The sequence below is a fragment of the Sparus aurata genome, chromosome 7 (assembly GCF_900880675.1).
Source record: "Sparus aurata chromosome 7, fSpaAur1.1, whole genome shotgun sequence".
In the NCBI taxonomy this organism is placed as follows: Eukaryota; Metazoa; Chordata; class Actinopteri; order Spariformes; family Sparidae; genus Sparus; species Sparus aurata.
This window is the reverse complement of record NC_044193.1, coordinates 23,826,831-23,844,437: the sequence shown is the minus strand read 5'-3', so window position 1 is coordinate 23,844,437 and position 17,607 is coordinate 23,826,831. Positions and strand designations below refer to the sequence as shown.

The 17,607-nt window shown below is 40.7% G+C and overlaps 1 protein-coding gene across 1 annotated transcript; it reads left to right on the top strand.

Annotated features, from left to right (window-relative positions):
• The first annotated feature begins 531 nt into the window (after window positions 1-531).
• LOC115584647 (E3 ubiquitin-protein ligase ARIH2-like) lies at window positions 532-16,858 on the top strand. Its single transcript, XM_030422201.1, has 15 exons — window positions 532-687; window positions 4,937-5,489; window positions 7,866-7,933; window positions 8,164-8,236; window positions 8,383-8,524; window positions 9,508-9,629; window positions 10,301-10,410; window positions 10,994-11,111; window positions 11,320-11,370; window positions 11,699-11,720; window positions 12,129-12,280; window positions 12,771-12,914; window positions 13,488-13,556; window positions 13,746-13,871; window positions 14,385-16,858. The coding sequence occupies exons 2-15, from the start codon at window positions 5,223-5,225 to the stop codon at window positions 14,454-14,456; spliced, it is 1,536 nt and encodes a 511-aa protein (XP_030278061.1). The 5' UTR covers window positions 532-687; window positions 4,937-5,222; the 3' UTR covers window positions 14,457-16,858.
• Window positions 16,859-17,607: the final 749 nt, after the last annotated feature.

The following is a 17,607-nucleotide window of genomic DNA, read 5'->3' as shown; positions in this document are numbered from 1 at the left end:
CCAACTGTGCCATGGACCTACCTGGTCAAAGATCCAGTTTGTTCTAAGGGGTTAAACTAGCCAAATAGTAACTATTCTATAACACTGGCAAATACATTATTTAATAGAGAGTTTAAAAACTTCTGCAGCCCTCAAAATGTGGTTGTTAAAGGGGTGTGCCATTTTAGTGAGAGAAAATGTTGCAACATTCATACAATGATGAAATATAATGGGATGTCTGTAGTGTGGGGAAATGGCATTGGGGAAGAAGAGACTTTGCAAACATTTTTCCTTTTTCTTTTTGCTATTTAGGCGTGCGTATGCATACAGTTCACCAAGAAGTAAGCATGGCCATAAAGTGATTTAAAAACCTGATTAGTGTGCAACTAACTGATGATGAACCCTGGTTGTTGGAATGAAATGTGAAATGAATTCCGGAACCTGAAACTCTTAGGACGCTGCAGCATCTTGCAATAATGCGTATGCACTAATGGACAGCACTAATGCATTTAGTCAAACTGCTGCATCTTTTCCTCGAGGAGAGAGGGGAGGCTGCCATGAGGGAGGCGGACGTGACGTCAGAGATAAGTACCGTCTATCTTCCGCCTACCAGCCAAGCGAACAGAGAGTAATATCGCTCTTTGGGTTTCCCCACACAAAAACCACTTCTGACTGTCAACACCAGCAGAGCCGACGCTGCCCTGAGAGGTAAATACAACCGACTTTAACTAGTGTGAATTATTGCAGCAGTTGTTTAAATGTGCCTGTTTACTCCCGAGCTCCAGTGGGCCTTGTTTACATCTCAATCCCCGGACTAGAGTGGATGAGAGGCGTAGGCACAGCGGGAGGGAGCGATAAGGGGTTGGCTAACCTGGCTAGCTTGTATGTTGCAAATTCGTGTTAGAGGACAAAATTTACTTCTTCTTGAGAACTTTCTGCAAGCTTGTTCTGGAAGCATTCGACAATTTTACTCGCAAAGCACGTCGGTTTGACATGCCGTTACTTCGCTGCTGAATACAACAGCCCGCACGTTAGCCAGGGGAGCTAATCCGGCTAACGGTAAATTAGCCTGCCGTTCTGTGCATTTGACTTAACAGCCGTATGTGGCGTTAAATTAGTTTCTTTGAAGCCGGACCAAAATACTGATTTCCAGCAACAACCAAGCCTTTATTTTTACGCTGGGTAATCTCTTCCCTAACCTCCTACTTCCCATCCCCCAAGACGTGTTATCAGACCTGTGCTGAGTCGCTGTGATACATTAGCCTAGCAAGATGTGTGTCACCTAGTTTCTGCCTATTTTTAGCCTGGACCGGGCGGAATGCGTGCATTCGTCTATCGCTGGGCTGGCACTGGGGCCGGCTGGCAGGCTTTCCCCGCTAACCTTGTTTACTATTCAGGTGGATGGCGGACAACAGACGGCTTTGGTATTGTGTCGCTTGGCTCTAGAAACAAATCACACGTAGAAATAAGCCTTCTTATGGCCTCCGGGGTGTAAAAGTTTGTGGGATTCTTTAACTAACGCATGCTTGTGGCTATACACGTTTTGGAAAGGAGAAAACACACGCATGCTACCCATCCACGAAAAAAAAGGCACAAAATGGACATTGATTAAATGGTGTGTGCAAGGGGAACCCCATTCTGACAAGGACAAACAAATTTGGCATGGCAGTGATGCTGCATAGCAATTCCTTGGAACTGACTTTCCACTGTGCAGTTTTTGCATGCGAAGGAATTTGATTGCTCTGCCAAGGGCTGGATAATGTCAGGGTTAAACAAGGCAAAACATGTCACACAAGCTGTTTTAAAGATTTAAAACGTCTTGCTGTGATGTTGATGTGAATGGGCTTTTTGTTGAATCCCTAATGATGACATTTGTAGACAAAACACATGCAGTGGTGTATTTTCCAACCCCTATGCCATTTTTTTATTATCATCCTGTCATGCAACTTTGCCGTTGTGTGCTTGTAGTTTTCTTGGTTTTTATTCCAGCTGTCTCAGAGAGGCTTTCTCTTCCCGTTTTGTGCCCCAGTGTTACTGCACGGAGTTAGCTTCAGCTGTGGTTGGTCTGTTTCCCTCATCCCCGAAGCTAAAGCATCTTCAGCTAATCCTCTAAACCGCGACATTAAGCCTTAACCCAGGCCTTGTGTCCTGCACGTGTTATACAGATCTACACTGTAGCGGGGTTGAAAAATACAGGCTGTGTGAGGAAGTGCAGAAGGGAAAGGGATCCAAACAGAGAATGTACTGGAACTAATTGTTCAGAGAAATGCAGAAATTCAGATGCAGAGTAGGCTCAGTGGAGCTGCGATCTGTTATACTGTGCAGGCTGGGCAGAAAGGACTGTGGACCTAAATCAGTCATAGTCCATGGTCTTAATATCAAGGCTACACAGCAAAGATTAACAGTTTCTCAACAGAAAAGGGGCTAGTAGATAAATCAAATTCAGGAAGTACTTCAAGTAAATAAATACAAGTAAATACTAGACTCCGCTTGGTTTATGGAATTCGACATAATCTACAATGAATGCCAACTGCTTAATAGAAAAGGCAGATGAGTTAGCCAAAAGTTTGGCAACAACTGAATGGTGGCCTGTGTAGCCCAACTACAGAATATGATTGCAATTAAATTATGTGTAAGAAGACTCACATTTCTAACATTGAAGCAGAATGCCTTGTGTTGTTGTTTTTTTTCTTCCCTGAATGGGTGTGTTATCCATGGGCAGAACAGGAGACAAATGTCGTCACCTACACAGTGTCTGGTGGCTTAATTAAGAGACACCATAGACTCCACTCCACCCGCTGTGTTAGAAATCATAGCTTTTTAGATGTGTGTATATATATATATATATATATAAAAAAAAAGAATACTGTTGTTATTTGATGACCACTGCTGAAGGGAGTAAGTTGAACTTTGCTGGGAGTTGTTAGTTCTGGCCAAAAGTAAGAGCAATGGCCAACAGCTACCTTTTTTGAAATATAACCCGCCCTGTGAAATCAAATGGTTGGAATGAGATTTTAAATGTGTTTTAAGGTAAATAGCTAAGAGACTGTTGTCAATGACTGTCCAGAGTCTGTGAGCAAGGAGTTCTGCTGTTCTGAGTCGCTTTAGTCAGCAAACTGGTGTTTTCACCCACAGGCCACAGGGACGAATTAATATTAAAATTCAGCAGCTTCCAAACCGCGTCTAGTCAAAGAGTTTAATAACACATCTCCAAAGTGTGGTCCCAAATGTGTTTAATTGAGTCTAATGCAGTCTTTGTATTCTCTGGCAGTCAGCATTGTTAATTATATATATTTACTTTAATAGACTGATAATGTAATATATCAAGTAAACATTATGTGATGCAGTAGTGTGGTCATGATCCAAAGAAGTAATGAAATTAGGTCATCTTAGTTGTATATATTGTATGTCTTAGCAGATTTATTTTTTGCAGTCGGTCATGGAGCTTTGGCATCTTGGTATGTTGCAACACATCAGGAAGGCAGTGGCCAATTTTCGGGGGGGTCACTGCGAATCTGTGACCCCAGTTTCTGAGGTGTATCCTGCACTGTTGGCACCAGTCGGCCCTAGTTGGCTGTTTTTAGGCCACTTGAGAAGGCACACGCAGAAGGTATGGTAGGGTGCCATTTGTAACTTTTTATCGGAAATATTCTTGATCAGAATTATAGACACTACAAAGCCAAAATGGTGGACATACATTTCTTTACCATAAAAATGATTAGTATACCTGCAGTCCTGAGTCTTTCGGTTATCCTTTTTGAATGACGAATACAGACAACCGCCACCTGCTGATATGGAGTTATTTCCTTCCATGCATGCACAGAATGTAAAAGCTAATTGGCTGCTGCTGTACTCTTTGCAGTCGGCTCAAGTGCAGTATTTCAGACACGGGTGACAATGTGGTGTCAGCACTTAGCCTTCAATGTAGTTTTGGTGTGTCTGGGGCTGTAGAATCTCAACCCCCACTGATGATAACATCACAAAGAAATATAGATATATACATTTTTTGTAAGGTTTTATTTTAGATGTCATTAAGTGTTGAAGAAAAAATGTGACTTGGCCTAGACTTTAGGGAAAAAATGCACAAGTTGGATAGTTGGCACTGTAAGAAATTATGTACACTGGGGTTTTTTGTGTGAAGAGTAGCTCCTGTCCTCAGCAGACCCAAATAACCTCCCCAGCCGTGATGATGCAGATGGCTGGGCTCCCGGTCAGAGACTGATTTAGGGACGTTTTTTTTCCCCTAATAGGGACATTGTTACACTGAATAATTATTGGTATTTCCGTTCAACAACACACAACTTTTGGGAAGTAAGTGGACATTTTCTTTCAGTATAATGGAGGACAACCAGCTGAGAATAGCTTGGGGATTCATTGTGTTGTTTCGATCACTGAAACTGTGTCCGAGGGATGTTCTGTAAATACATTTTCACCTTGTCAGCCAAACGCTCAATGTATTACTCAAAAATTCCTAGTGAGAATGCCTTTATCACTGAGAGTTATCAGCACACTGTAGATGTCTGACAGCCATGACTCTGTGCTCTATTTTGCCTTATCTCTTAGCTTAGCTGACATGTTTGGGGGTTTTTTTTGGTTTGTTTCTTGTATGATTAAGTAAGAGTAACTACAGTGAATGTTTGTTGATCATAACTGAAAAAACACTTAAAAAGTTAATTACACTGCTGGCATTAGCTATTGAGATCTTATTTGGAATGATTACAGAAACTTTACAGAAAATATAAAGATTTTTAAGATAGATTTAAACAGTTTATCTTGAAGCACAGATATTGTTACCTGACATGTTGAAGTTAATGATTTAAGAATTACATATAATAAAAAAAAAAAAAAAGAATATTCAAGAATTAAAGACAGCTTTAAACAATTAAACATGTTTCCTTCTTCTCTGTCCCTGTTTTTCTCCTTCCTCATACCTTTCCTCTTCTCTTTTCTTCTTCAGTCTATTTTCTTCTCTTCAGATCACCCTGTTACCAGCTTTCCAAATGAGTGACGGGGAGTGTGACTTCTTCTGCTTCTTCCGCTGCTGCTGAGCGCGGCCTCTACGCGCCACAGACAGACGGGAAAGCAGCGTCCAGAGGACCAGGGGTGCTAGCCGGTGGAAAGAGGTGTGGGAGGAGACACTGAGAGGTGAAGCGTTCAGCGAGCCATTTCAGCAAATAGAAACACCAGGATCCGACAGGTAGGCCAGCTGTCTACCTGTCCGGGTGATTGATTCAATCGACTGGATGTCTGTGGACATGAACAGCCAGGCGTCGGACAGTAATGAGGAAGACTTTGGGGTGAACTCTGAAGAAGAGGAGGATGAGGACGATGGGGGAGATGAGGAGGATCAGGGCGACATTGCCAGCTACTATGAGGGTGTGGCCAGTGACGTGGAGCAACAGGGCGCTGACTCCTTCGACCCAGAGGAGTACCTGTTCACCTGTCTGACATACAAAGAGAGTCAGAGGGTGCTGACGGAGGAGGTTAACACTGTGGCTGCTGCACTGAAGGTGAGTTTGTTTCTGAAGCTAGGTTGTGTGATGCTGCTCGTTATTGCCAGTTCGATCAAACTCAGGTTTTGAGATAAGAAAGGGAGTCTGTTTTAAGGGGAAAAATGTGTTTTTTCTGTTTGTGTGTGCGTGCAGTTTTTGCCTTTTTTGAGAACCAGACTGACAGTAAACTTCAGGGTTAATGCATCAACAGATTTTTCTGACACACAAATGTCAGTTGAATTGAAAGAGATAATTTGGGGAATATAAACAAACATTTTCTCTGAGAATTTAGTTATTTAAAATCACCTAAGCTTCTTGTATAGCATATTATCTTTTAACAGTATTTTCCAGAGTGCATATATCGGAAAACATATGTGCTGAAACAGATCTGTGATAAGCTAGTATCGGCTGATATATTAGTCAGGCTCTACTAGAAATGTTCTCATGTCCTTTGAAACAGACCTCACTTTCAAACCTGACAGGACACCATTGCACGAAACGTTAAAAATAACCACACAAATGCATTTTGACTCTGGAAAACGGTGCAAAGACTAGACGTTCTGGTTACTCTGCATGTTCTAAGCAGGTTAAACTTGTACTCTTTTGCCTACTGATCTTCATGACTAGCATTAAGGTGTTAGGCTGAACACACCTTTTTCTTGTTCCTGTCATGTTTTGTTTTTTTTCTCATCTTTAATAAGACTTCTCTTCACAACAGCCTAGAAATGCTAATGAAAGTAAGATTCCTGCAAAAGCAATCAACGGATAAAATCAAAACGGATAGACATTGGGCTTGATTTTACTTTTTTTGGGAATACTTGCTCTTTGTCTACAGTGGAATGGCTAGATGTGGTTGGCAGGACAAAACAAGAGGAAAAAATGTGTTTAAATTCTGTCGCACGTTGTGATTTAGTTCTAAACAAGGTGTCCATTTTCGAGCCATTAGGGTGTGGTGCTGTTAACCAAATCGTCACCAAGTAATTGTTTTCGTAGTACAGTGGTTACTGATGATCACTACCTGAAAATGAAGTGATGTGGCAACAAAAAAAGTCTTTTAAAATATGACCACTTTCCTCCCCAAACAGAAAAGAGATAAAGATGCATTTTGATGAGCGACATCAAACCATTTTCTCCTTTTCTAGTGTATATTGAATGTCCATATGTATAGAAAAAAAATGCCGTGCATGGCTTCACTTTGTAGACTGAGGTTATGGCTGTATAAAAATGATCCGCCTGAAATAGTTGCAGTGAGTTTGCTCTCATAGAAGGCTAATTGTAATCTCTGACAGTTTTTACATTGTTATGAGTACAAACATTAATATTAATGCGTTCTTTCAGTGACAGTGAAGGAGGTTGACGAACGGTGAACATGAATATCATCCTGAATACGGCCCTTCATACCTCGTCATGAGCAGTTTACTCTGCAGTAACTTTGCTGAGTCTGCATGTTTATTGCAGTAAGACCTTATTTCACACTCTGTTACACACAATCACACCTGAGACCTGCACAGCCGCAACCACAGTCTTCTGTTAGCAACTCCTAGAGGAGCAGGTGCGTTGATGGCATAAGGTGAAGGAGGACTCAGTCGTCTTACTTTATTTAAATCGTCGACTTCTAGGCACGTGTAATGTCAATGAGTCACAGCAGCCATATACGTCCAGCTTGTGGTGCAAAGTGATACGCTAAAGTAATCCTAGACATCTTCCTATGTACAGTAACCATCCTGCCTCATCTAATATTCACTGAACAGTAACAGCTGAGAGAATCCATCAAGTCACCAGCTGGGAAAGCACAGACTGACTACATTTCAGGTTTCCAGACTGATTCTTTAAGTTTGGTATGATATCACAGTCTGAAGTGACCTCTTTACATTTGTTGTGCTGTCAATACAATGATCAGTAAACTGAAGGTACTCCATTTACAACAGTATAACAGAAAAGAGCTAGCAAATCCTCTTCACATTTGAGAAGCTGTTTTGTTCTTTACTTAATTATGAGTTTCCATAGATTTATATTCTTTTGGTGAAACAATTCATCAAACAATTGTTTCAGTTCTGCTGGGTTTGAACTCTCCGCCATATTTGGTTGTATTTTGTTGCTAGGTTTCTTGTTCTGTAGCCAAAATAAAAAATGCCAAATAAACTTTGTGTTATCAGTGTTTACAGCAGGGTCATGATCACGAAACATTTCCCTCTCATGAGCAGCAGAGTCTGCTTATTATCTATTTCTGTAATAACAGGCAAACTGGGGATGTGAGTGCTGGGTGTCATTACAGATTAGCTGACTCTCAAAACAGCTTCGTCACTCATGTGTCACTGCAGCAACATTTCATTGCTTTGAAGTATGATTTGAAGCAACTTTTCAGCACTTGCTCTTTTTCTGTCTCTCTCTCAGGTTTTACCAGCGGTAGCAAAACTGATCCTGGTGCATTTTAGCTGGCAGGTTACACAAATACTGGAGAGGTATGTCTCCTCTGCTCCATCCTTTTTCCTTCCTTTTTCATTATAATTCTTGTAGTCTTTTCTCAAAAACCTTCCCCCCCTTCCTTTCCCTCCATCATTTTTACCCTCACAAAAGTCCATTCTTGTATTCTCAGGTTCTTTCTCTCTACCTCTTATTTTTTTGCACTGTCATTTAATGTTTCTGTCTTTAATCCTGAAATGACCAATGGTTCTGTCCATGACCGCTACAGATATAAGTCCAACTCCTCTCTGCTGATGTCAGACGCTCTTGTCCAGCCCAGCAGTACCTGCAGAACAGTCACTGTGAGTAATAAATCATAAGCATTAAAAAACTTTGTTTTTGAATTCTGAATTTTGCACAGTTTGATGTTTATTGAGCGCAGTTTTTTTTTTCAGTGCAGTTTTGTGTTTGATGATGTGTTTGTGATTGATGTGTTTGTGTGTTTCAGGCACCTCAGTCCCTCCAGTGTGGTGTGTGTCTACAGGTTGTACGGAGAGACTCCCTGCTGGCGCTGCCCTGCCAGCACTCCTTCTGCAAAGCATGCTGGGAGCAGCACTGCACTGTCCTGGTCAAAGATGGCATAGGAGTGGGTGAGTAGTGAGAATGTGTGTTTGTGTGAAGTCATCAAAGCTGGTATTGGAGTGCATGAGTCACACTTTGTTTGATGTGATCTCCCGTGTGTGTGTGTGTGTGTGTGTGTGTGTGTGTGTGTGTGTTTTCAGGGTTTCATCACAGTTTCAGCCTCTGATCCCTTTTGAAGATAATTTTCGCCTGTGTTCTCATTAGAGCAGCAGTGTCAGCAGATGAGCTCCATCAGTAACTTAATGATGTTTAATGAATGTTTAAATGACAGAAGACACCAGAGATCCTTTCTGGTTGTTTGCGGCCCACTCCATAAGTGTTTATGTGTAACTTTGAAGATGAGGGAGATGTAATATGAGGTTTTGATGACTCCCATCTGGTGTAAACTCCTGCGGGGATGCACGCTCCTACTTTTGATTATTAATGTGTGTGTGCATCAGTGTGCTTGTGTCAGCAGGAGCGCAGATGGGTGTGTGGGTGTGTTCACGGATCAGCTCAAAGTTTTTGTACAGTACACTGTATGCGTGTTGTAAAGTGCATACAGTTTACCAGACTCCCTGTGCTTTTGGCGTGGGAGCACAAGTGCTTCTTTATTTGTGTGTGTCCATATTTGTATGCAGTTGTGTCTTTGAGCAACTTTCCAACAGTCTCCTTTGGTCCGTGTAACAGAGTCCTTCTGGGCCTGATGAGTGTTTCACTATCAGCTGTACAAAGGACACGTTTATGATGACGGATGACCTCAGTCTAGTTTCTGGGTGACTGTAACTAGAAACCAAACAGAACTGCAGGGCGAGAACTCTCAGTCCTGGATGAAGTTAAATTGTTGAGATAAGTTTGTGTGTGTGTTTTTATAGAAACACAAGGCGCAGTAGCAGCCTTTGTTCGGCAGTGTATGTAGGCTACATGTTGCTTCTCTCACTATAACCTGTCAATGATTCAGGATTCCTCTTTATTTGTGTGTGTGTGTGTGTGTGTGTGTGTGTGTGTTCAGGTATCTCGTGTATGGCTCAGGACTGTTCCCTGCAGATGCCAGAAGACTTTGTCCTGCCGCTGCTGCCAGCAGAGGAACTGAAGGACAAATACAGACGCTACCTCTTCAGAGACTACGTCGAGGTGTGTGTGTGTGTGTATGCTGAGTCTGTTTGCTCAGTTATACGTATATTAAATAAGACGTATGAGGCATGTGGAAAGAGAGTGAGAAGGAGAGGAAACATTCAAAGAGCCCTTGTGCTTTTTTTCTTTCAGGAGTGAATCTTTGAATCTCCTTAACATCGTTTTAAATCTGAATCCACTCTCACATTGTTTTGTCACTCTCTTCACAGTCTCTCTAGCCAGCTGGGTTTCCATGTATATACTTGTGCAAATTCTTTGATATCTCAAATAAGACATTTGTTCTCTTAAAGGATCCATCTCTCAAATAGCAAAAAACACTTTGAGTTGTATTCACACATTGCTGTCTGAAATTTAATTATTTAAAATATTACTCGTAAAAATTCAGTAGCATCACTCTTTTCCAGAAACACTGTCCCTGTTATTTAGAATAATCCACACAATACAATGTCAAGTTGTCATCAGCCCACCCAATTCCTCTTTTTTTTGTTTCTTGGGTCAGCAGCCCTTTAAAACTGACCTCCCTGTTAAAGAAAATTGAACAGAGCTGAAATCTTTTAGCAAGTGTCATCAACAGAAGAAGAGATATCATTACACTCATTATTATGATGCATCTGATCATTTTGACACTCTTAACGTAATTTAATCTCACTGTTACTCTCTCTGTCCTGCAGAGTCACTTCCAGTTGCAGTTATGTCCGGGTGCAGACTGTCCAATTGTCATCAAGGTGCAGGAGCCTCGGGCGCGCAGGGTGCAGTGTAGCCGCTGCAGTGAAGTCTTCTGGTAGGAAACACACATTTCCTAACTGTGATTAGAATTTTTGTTGACTCCCTCCTGGCTATGTGTCAAGGTTGTATCCAATTATCTCGCTGACTCTCACCTTGGATGTGTATTTGTTTCCCTAAACCACTCATCGGGATATTCAGTTTCCGTTTTGTCAGAATTTTAATTCCTTGTGTAGTTTTTTTTTTTTCAATCAACCCTAAAAGCTGCATTCTTTGACAAAGTGGGCGTAAGAGGAAAAGGTGAATGAGAAAAGCTCATATGATTCACAGACGGCCACACATGTGTGATCAAGTAAATTAAATGCTTTTATACACAAAGTTCCCTTGGTTATCTAGGCTCTTTAAGTGGCCTACGTTATTAACCTGTTACCAATCCATAAATGATGTCAGAATAGGTCTAGAATTTGTCTCGCAGCATGGCAGCAACAGACACACTAAACCAGATTAATCTTTCAATATAATGCTAAATGCTATAGAGCTTTAAGGGGCTTAAACAGGTCAGTTACTATTGATGCTGTATGTTATGTGCTTGGTAACCGTAATGTCCCTATATTTCCTTTCTCTTTTTTTCTCTTACTCAGTTTTAAATGCCGTCAGATGTACCACGCACCCACAGACTGCGCAACGATCCGAAAATGGCTGACCAAATGTGCAGATGACTCGGAGACAGCTAACTATATCAGTGCACACACTAAAGATGTAAGATGGATCTACACATGTACACATGCTGTCATGAACATAGACCAGAACTGTTTTGTCAGCATACTTGCATACATACTGTAGTTTTGTACACTCACATGGCCATAGAAGATCTCACAGTTTGGAAACACAAGTACACATTACTTATCTGTTTGACAGTGCTGAAGCTATCACTCTTCCTCAACTAATTACCCTCATTCTCCTCTAGTGTCCTAAGTGCAATATCTGCATCGAGAAGAACGGAGGGTGCAATCACATGGTGAGTCAGAGCTGAAAATCACGCTTTAGCAGAACATGGAAGTGCTAAAAATATATCCAGATTCTGAGAGCTAGTCCTCAACTTTAATAGTCTGACACTTGATTAAATCACTTATGAGCATATACATATTTATGCATCATCTTTTACATTTCATAACCTCTATGTGAGACACAGCAGCTGTTTTATATCTAGCACTCGGTGGTTTTGTGTAAAAACATTCAGCTGCTGATTTGCTCAGATTTATTTGAAGTCAGTGTGTGACTCCCATGGCTGTTCTGTCAGATTTCTGCTTCACTAATTTGACTTCCTTCTTTTGTCTTAATTTTAGCAATGCTCCAAGTGCAAACACGGTGAGTAGTCTGTCTCCGTGTGATCGACTGATGCATGAAATCCTTCTTTGCATCCAGCTAGTGGCACCATGGGTGACACAAAAACTAGCCATCAGCCATATATATATATATAAGAGAAGAACAACTGAGAGTTCATGAAATCTGGTCCTCTTTAGCTTCTTGTCTGCTTTTTTGGTTAATGGTGACAGTTGCTGACCAAAAAACCTTAAGAAAGACTTATGAAGCTACAGTTCAAGAATTGTTTTTCACTTTGTTTTCCACCGGTCATCCCTCTGTCATAAGACAAAAATACCTGAGCTGAGCCTTTAAGGTGATTTATGATACAAGTTGGTATCTCTTACTGTACATTTTGTGTAATGCATGTCTGTAGTGTGGAGTCCATCATGTGTGTTTTGTGTCTCCTGACAGACTTCTGCTGGATGTGTCTTGGTGACTGGAAGACTCACGGCAGTGAATACTACGAGTGCAGCCGCTACAAAGAAAACCCTGATATAGTCAACCAGAGCCAGCAGGCTCAGGCCAGAGAGGCCCTCAAGAAATACCTCTTCTATTTTGAGAGGGTGAGTTCTTTGGGTCCCCAATTATATGTAATTCACATGATTGCTCAAGTAATATTTAATAAAAACAAGGTGCAAAACTGCTCAGTAAAAGTCTGTCCTCGACAAAAGTAAAGTAAAAAACTTTACAAACGTGCTTCATTTATCTTTTAATCAAAGATAAATGACGGTGGAGGCATCTGTGGAGCCCATGTGGAATTCAAAGTGCCAATCCCTGCTTTATATGAACTAAAACCAGATGACAGATTTCATCTTTTGGATTTGAGGGAGATTAATTTCCAACAGTTTCTCTCCTGCACGCTTGTATAAAAATTTGAACGGATATTTGTGTCAGAAAAACCATCCCATACTGTGTTGAAGAAGCTTACTAACAGAACAATTTATTAACACACAAGTCCCATACCAACATAAACCTATTTATACAAAATAAACATTTCCTTTTGTCTTTCATTCTTTTTTCTTTATTGTATTTTTTCAATTTTTGCCCCTCCAGTGGGAGAATCACAACAAGTCTCTGCAGTTGGAGGCTCAGACATACCAGAGGATCCAGGAGAAGATCCAGGAGAGAGTGATGAACAACCTGGGAACCTGGATCGACTGGCAGTACCTGCATAATGCTGCAAAGCTCCTGGCTAAGGTACTGACACACACCGAACTGCAACAGTGTGTGTTGTTGTGGATTCACATGAAGTAGGTGAGGGATGTGTGGAAGAAATTAAATAGGTAAATTTAGAGAGAGTAATAGATGGACAGAAAGACGGGTACACAAAAATATAAAATCACGAAATCTTTGTGTCAGATTTATTCAGGAAACTTTGCATGCAAACTGCAATCTATGAAATGGCTGTATAAAAAGCTACATGACAAGTTTAACATTGGCTTAGAAAACCTTAAATTCTCAGAATTGAAAGAACAGCGAGCCAGTTTGGTAACTTGTAGCTGCAAACACAGAAAGAGCATGCAGTGTTGGAGAAAGGAAACTTTTGTTCATCAGTCTTGTCACATCTCTTTTAATGTTGTGAAAACTTCTTAGGTTTGAAATTATCCATTTAGTCTCATGCAGATCTATGAAGCGGTAGTTTAAAGTTCATATCGACTCATTTTCACAGTGCCTTTCTTAATTTCTACACAGCATAACTTTTAGCAAGCATTTTCCAAACTTTCCTCAATTTCTTCACATCACGACTGTTGTTTTTTCTTTTGTTTCCAGTGTCGCTACACGCTGCAGTACACGTATCCTTACGCCTATTACATGGAGTCCGGCCCACGCAAGAAACTGGTGAGGGACAAACAAGTCTCCTAGCCTATCCTTTACTCCCAACTCTCCTTCCACCTCTTTCCCACCTATGCCTTTTTAGAGTCTTGGCCCAATAATGTAATTGTGTCTTTTAATAATTTTAGTTTCTCTCCACAGAGGGGAAAGTGATTACCTGACTTTTCTGTTTTTTCCATCTCTCCTTGTCTGCAGTTTGAGTACCAGCAGGCCCAGCTGGAAGCAGAGATAGAAAACCTGTCGTGGAAGGTGGAGCGGGCCGACACCTACGAGAGAGGAGTGGTGGGAGGCGAGGGGGAGCTCAGCGCCAGTGACAGAGGGGTAAGAGCTATCAAATGGACTGATTGATTGAGCCATTTGTGCAGCCCTCAGGGTGATTTTTAACAGCATTCCTGGTCCTGTGACGGTCCATCTAGCACCATCATCAGGTCAAACATTTAATTTGTCCAACACTTTGGTTTATGACTAGATACCTGCAAAATTAAATTGCCATGGGTCTCAGCTGTACTTCATATTTAGTGCTATGTATAGCTAGTCAATATGGTCAACATTATACCTGTTAAACATCAGCTTGTTAACATTGTGATCGTGAGCAATTTAACATGCTTAAGTTAGCATTTAACCCCAAAACTTTGAAAATGCTGTAGACATCATCATGTCATATTATGGTTAGCTTAGTCACTTTGTCTTCCAAAGATTAGTGGATGATTTAAAATACAAAAAAGAAACCCCAAAAAAGTGTCTTAAATAATATTATATTTAATAATAATAAAAGTAATAACAATAGTAATAGTAATAATAATGATAATTTATTTTTGTTTGTTTTTTTCCTAGGATCTTGAGAATCAGATGCACATTGCTGAGCAGAGGCGACGCACGCTGCTGAAGGATTTCCACGACACCTGAAGCTCCATCGCGACTGCAAAGCACCAGCATCTCCCTCCCCTCTTTACTTCCTTCCTTTTTCTTCCTCGCCCTCCTCCCTTTGCATCCTTCCACGGCCCATCCTTTGGTGCAGTCATATCTGACCCCTTCTTTTCGCTTCCCTACACTCGCTCATTTGCTTCCTCCTATCTGTCGTTCCCTCCTCTCACTCCCATAATGCTGCAGGGTCACAGAATGGCACGATTGTATCTCCCTTCCCTCTTCTCGTTCTCATTGCACCTCATGTACATTTTTTGGCTTCAGAGCATTACATCCAACGTGGTTACACCTGTTGCAGCTATTCAGATCTGATCACTGGGTGAAATTGTTAGGTCTGAAAACAGCAGATATTCTTTGATTTCACATCAAACATCTAGGGACTGACATGAGCAGCTCAAAGCAACATGTTGCCTCTTGAAAAGAGTGTAAGAGCTGTTATCCCAACTTTATCCCTGTGGTGCTTTAATGATCATGAGTAAGTAAAATAACACTGCTTTGAATGGAAAACTTTTGTTATCAATCAGACTAGGAAGATGTGGGAGATGGAATAAACTGTCTTTAAGGAGAATGTTTGCTGATTGTGGATTTGTATTTTGTGGTTTCACATAGACCATAATGGCTACCAGGCTGTTTCTGGCAGTTGTTCCTGTGGCACTTACTGTGTTGGCCTGAACACATGCAAAGTTTCACACATTTTAAATTACTTCTAATAAGCAAAAGGTTAACATTACAAGAACTGATGCAGCAAAAATGATGACGTAGTTCTGGAAGGATTTATGGAAGAAGCTGTTTTGTTTCCAGCAGCTATTGCAAAACCTGGAAACTATGCCAGCAAGTGTAGTGTGATACTTCCAGATGAAAGGTGGCAATGCCCTGGCTCTGTTGGAAACCAGCTTTATTTTCAACTAGTACAAATACAACTTGACTTGCCAATGAACTCTTCTCAGCAGCAGACTATGAGGATCTTTAATTATAAAAGAACTTTTATTTTAGATAATCTCCCATAAAATGTGTATATGGTGTGTTTACTGTGGGAAAATGTTGACCTCACAGTCCCACATAATCCTCAAAATACTTGAAAAAAAAGAGTACAGTATTTTGCAACATATGATGCATGTTCATGTACACATAATACTTATAAATAAGATGAATGTGTGTTTAGAAGACAACTGTTTTTTAAGACCTTGTTGTCGCTGTTTCACAATAAACACACCTTCCTCCTTTGCGTGCGTTAGTACCAAACCGGACCTGCTGCAGCCACTACAGCCATCAAATAGTTGCCAATCTTTATGGTCCAAGTAAAACTACTGAATTCTTGTCTCTTTACATTCTCCTGCAGGTGTTGTTGCTTTATCGGGCTCAGCTAATGTAGATGAGCCAGACCCTCTCCAGAACAAAATAACATTTGCACCTCCACTGATCAGATGATGAAGTTGTTCTGAAGCAGCAAGTGTAATCTCAGCCATTCACGCACACTACAGCACCACCTCTCGACATAGCATTTGCACGCACATACCACAGCACACATCGACACCCTCGCGCTCAAACACTCCACTGCAGAATATAAACCGTTTACTGTCTCCCCCCCCCCCCCATCTCGTGCTCTTCTTCTTTTCCTCTTTCTTTAAATCCATCCCAACACTTCTTTTTGCTCTTGATTTTCTCTTTTCTTCCCGCTTACATTTTCACTTTTCTTCTGGAAAATGGCTGTTGATAGATAGATCGTTTAAAAAAAAAAAAAATGGGGAAAAAAATTACAAAAAATACAAAAAAATTGTTGTAATTTTCAACGGTTGTACATTAATACAGAAATAGAGTTACTGAGAGTTTTTAAAACCGAACCTCGTCTCTCGTGTGTTCATTACACACACACACACACCTTCACAAACATACACAAAAGGAAGTTCTAAATAGAATTTTACCTAAATTTCAACGGCTAGTAGTCGAGTAAAAAAATTGTCTCGCTAAAATATAATTGTGGTGTTTTTTGCCGTATTACAAGAAGTAAATGTGATTAGTTAATGATTCTATTGGGCAAATGTTTCAACAGGAGGTTCCTGTGTCAATTGAGTTTTTTGACTCCTACATTTGAGGAATAACTTCTTAGAACAAAGAACATAACCACGTAGAGACTGATTATTGATTATACAACTGAAACATACAAAGTCAACCTTGTTTTTGTAGGCATTTTTTTAAATGTATAGTCCATATTGTGTTCATGTATTGATAAGGAAAGAATTCTTTAAAATTATTATAGTTTAAATCATACTGTCCTGCTGTCTAACACATACAGTAAGTACTCAATGTGCTTCCCATCAATTATATTGGGACTTCTGTCTGTATACATGTATGAACTGTAGGTGTTCTATAAATAATACTCCAAACATTCAGACTAATTTTAATGTGTCCCAACAGTTGCTGCAGTGTTGATGCATGCTGCACAAACCCTGGCCACCTCTGACATTATCAGATTGGCACCGCCTTGTGTTGCGCAGGGCCCTGGGTGTCTGCCCCAGCCTAATATAGTTAGGCATCATAATGTGCCAAGACAGTATTAACTGCTCCACTGCTCTCCCTGACCTTATGTGTTTGACCCACTTCTACCTTCAGGCAGCAGCATGGCTTGTAGGGAAGGATTGCACCCTCAAGTGTTTATTCCAAAACAGGGCAGGCAGGCACTTCCTGTTATCAAACAACTCTGTGGGCTGCAGGATGTTTTGAAGCCACTATGAGATGGGCTGTGTGTAGACACTTGCATTTGTGTGAAATCAATCAATCTCCATCAACAGCCCATCATAACATGTAACAAAATAATCAAAAGAATGTAAATGAATTGCTGTTTGGATATTAGGACGCTTATGTGTTGCAAAGCATGTGTAGCACGCTTACTAGCTACGAACTATTCTCCGGGGCTTTTGAGTTCCCAGTCAGAAGGACCGCTAGCTGCACAGCTAACTGAGCTGACCAGCTAACAGTAGCTACAGTTGGCAGTGGTTAGCAGTTACTTTGATATGCTACCCCCTGTTTGATTGAGTTAAAGATTAAATCTGAGTATTGTACCGAGAAGATTTTTTAAACATTTTATTTGTGTGCTTTTAAAATTGTCAACATGATATTACATGTGTATCATAAA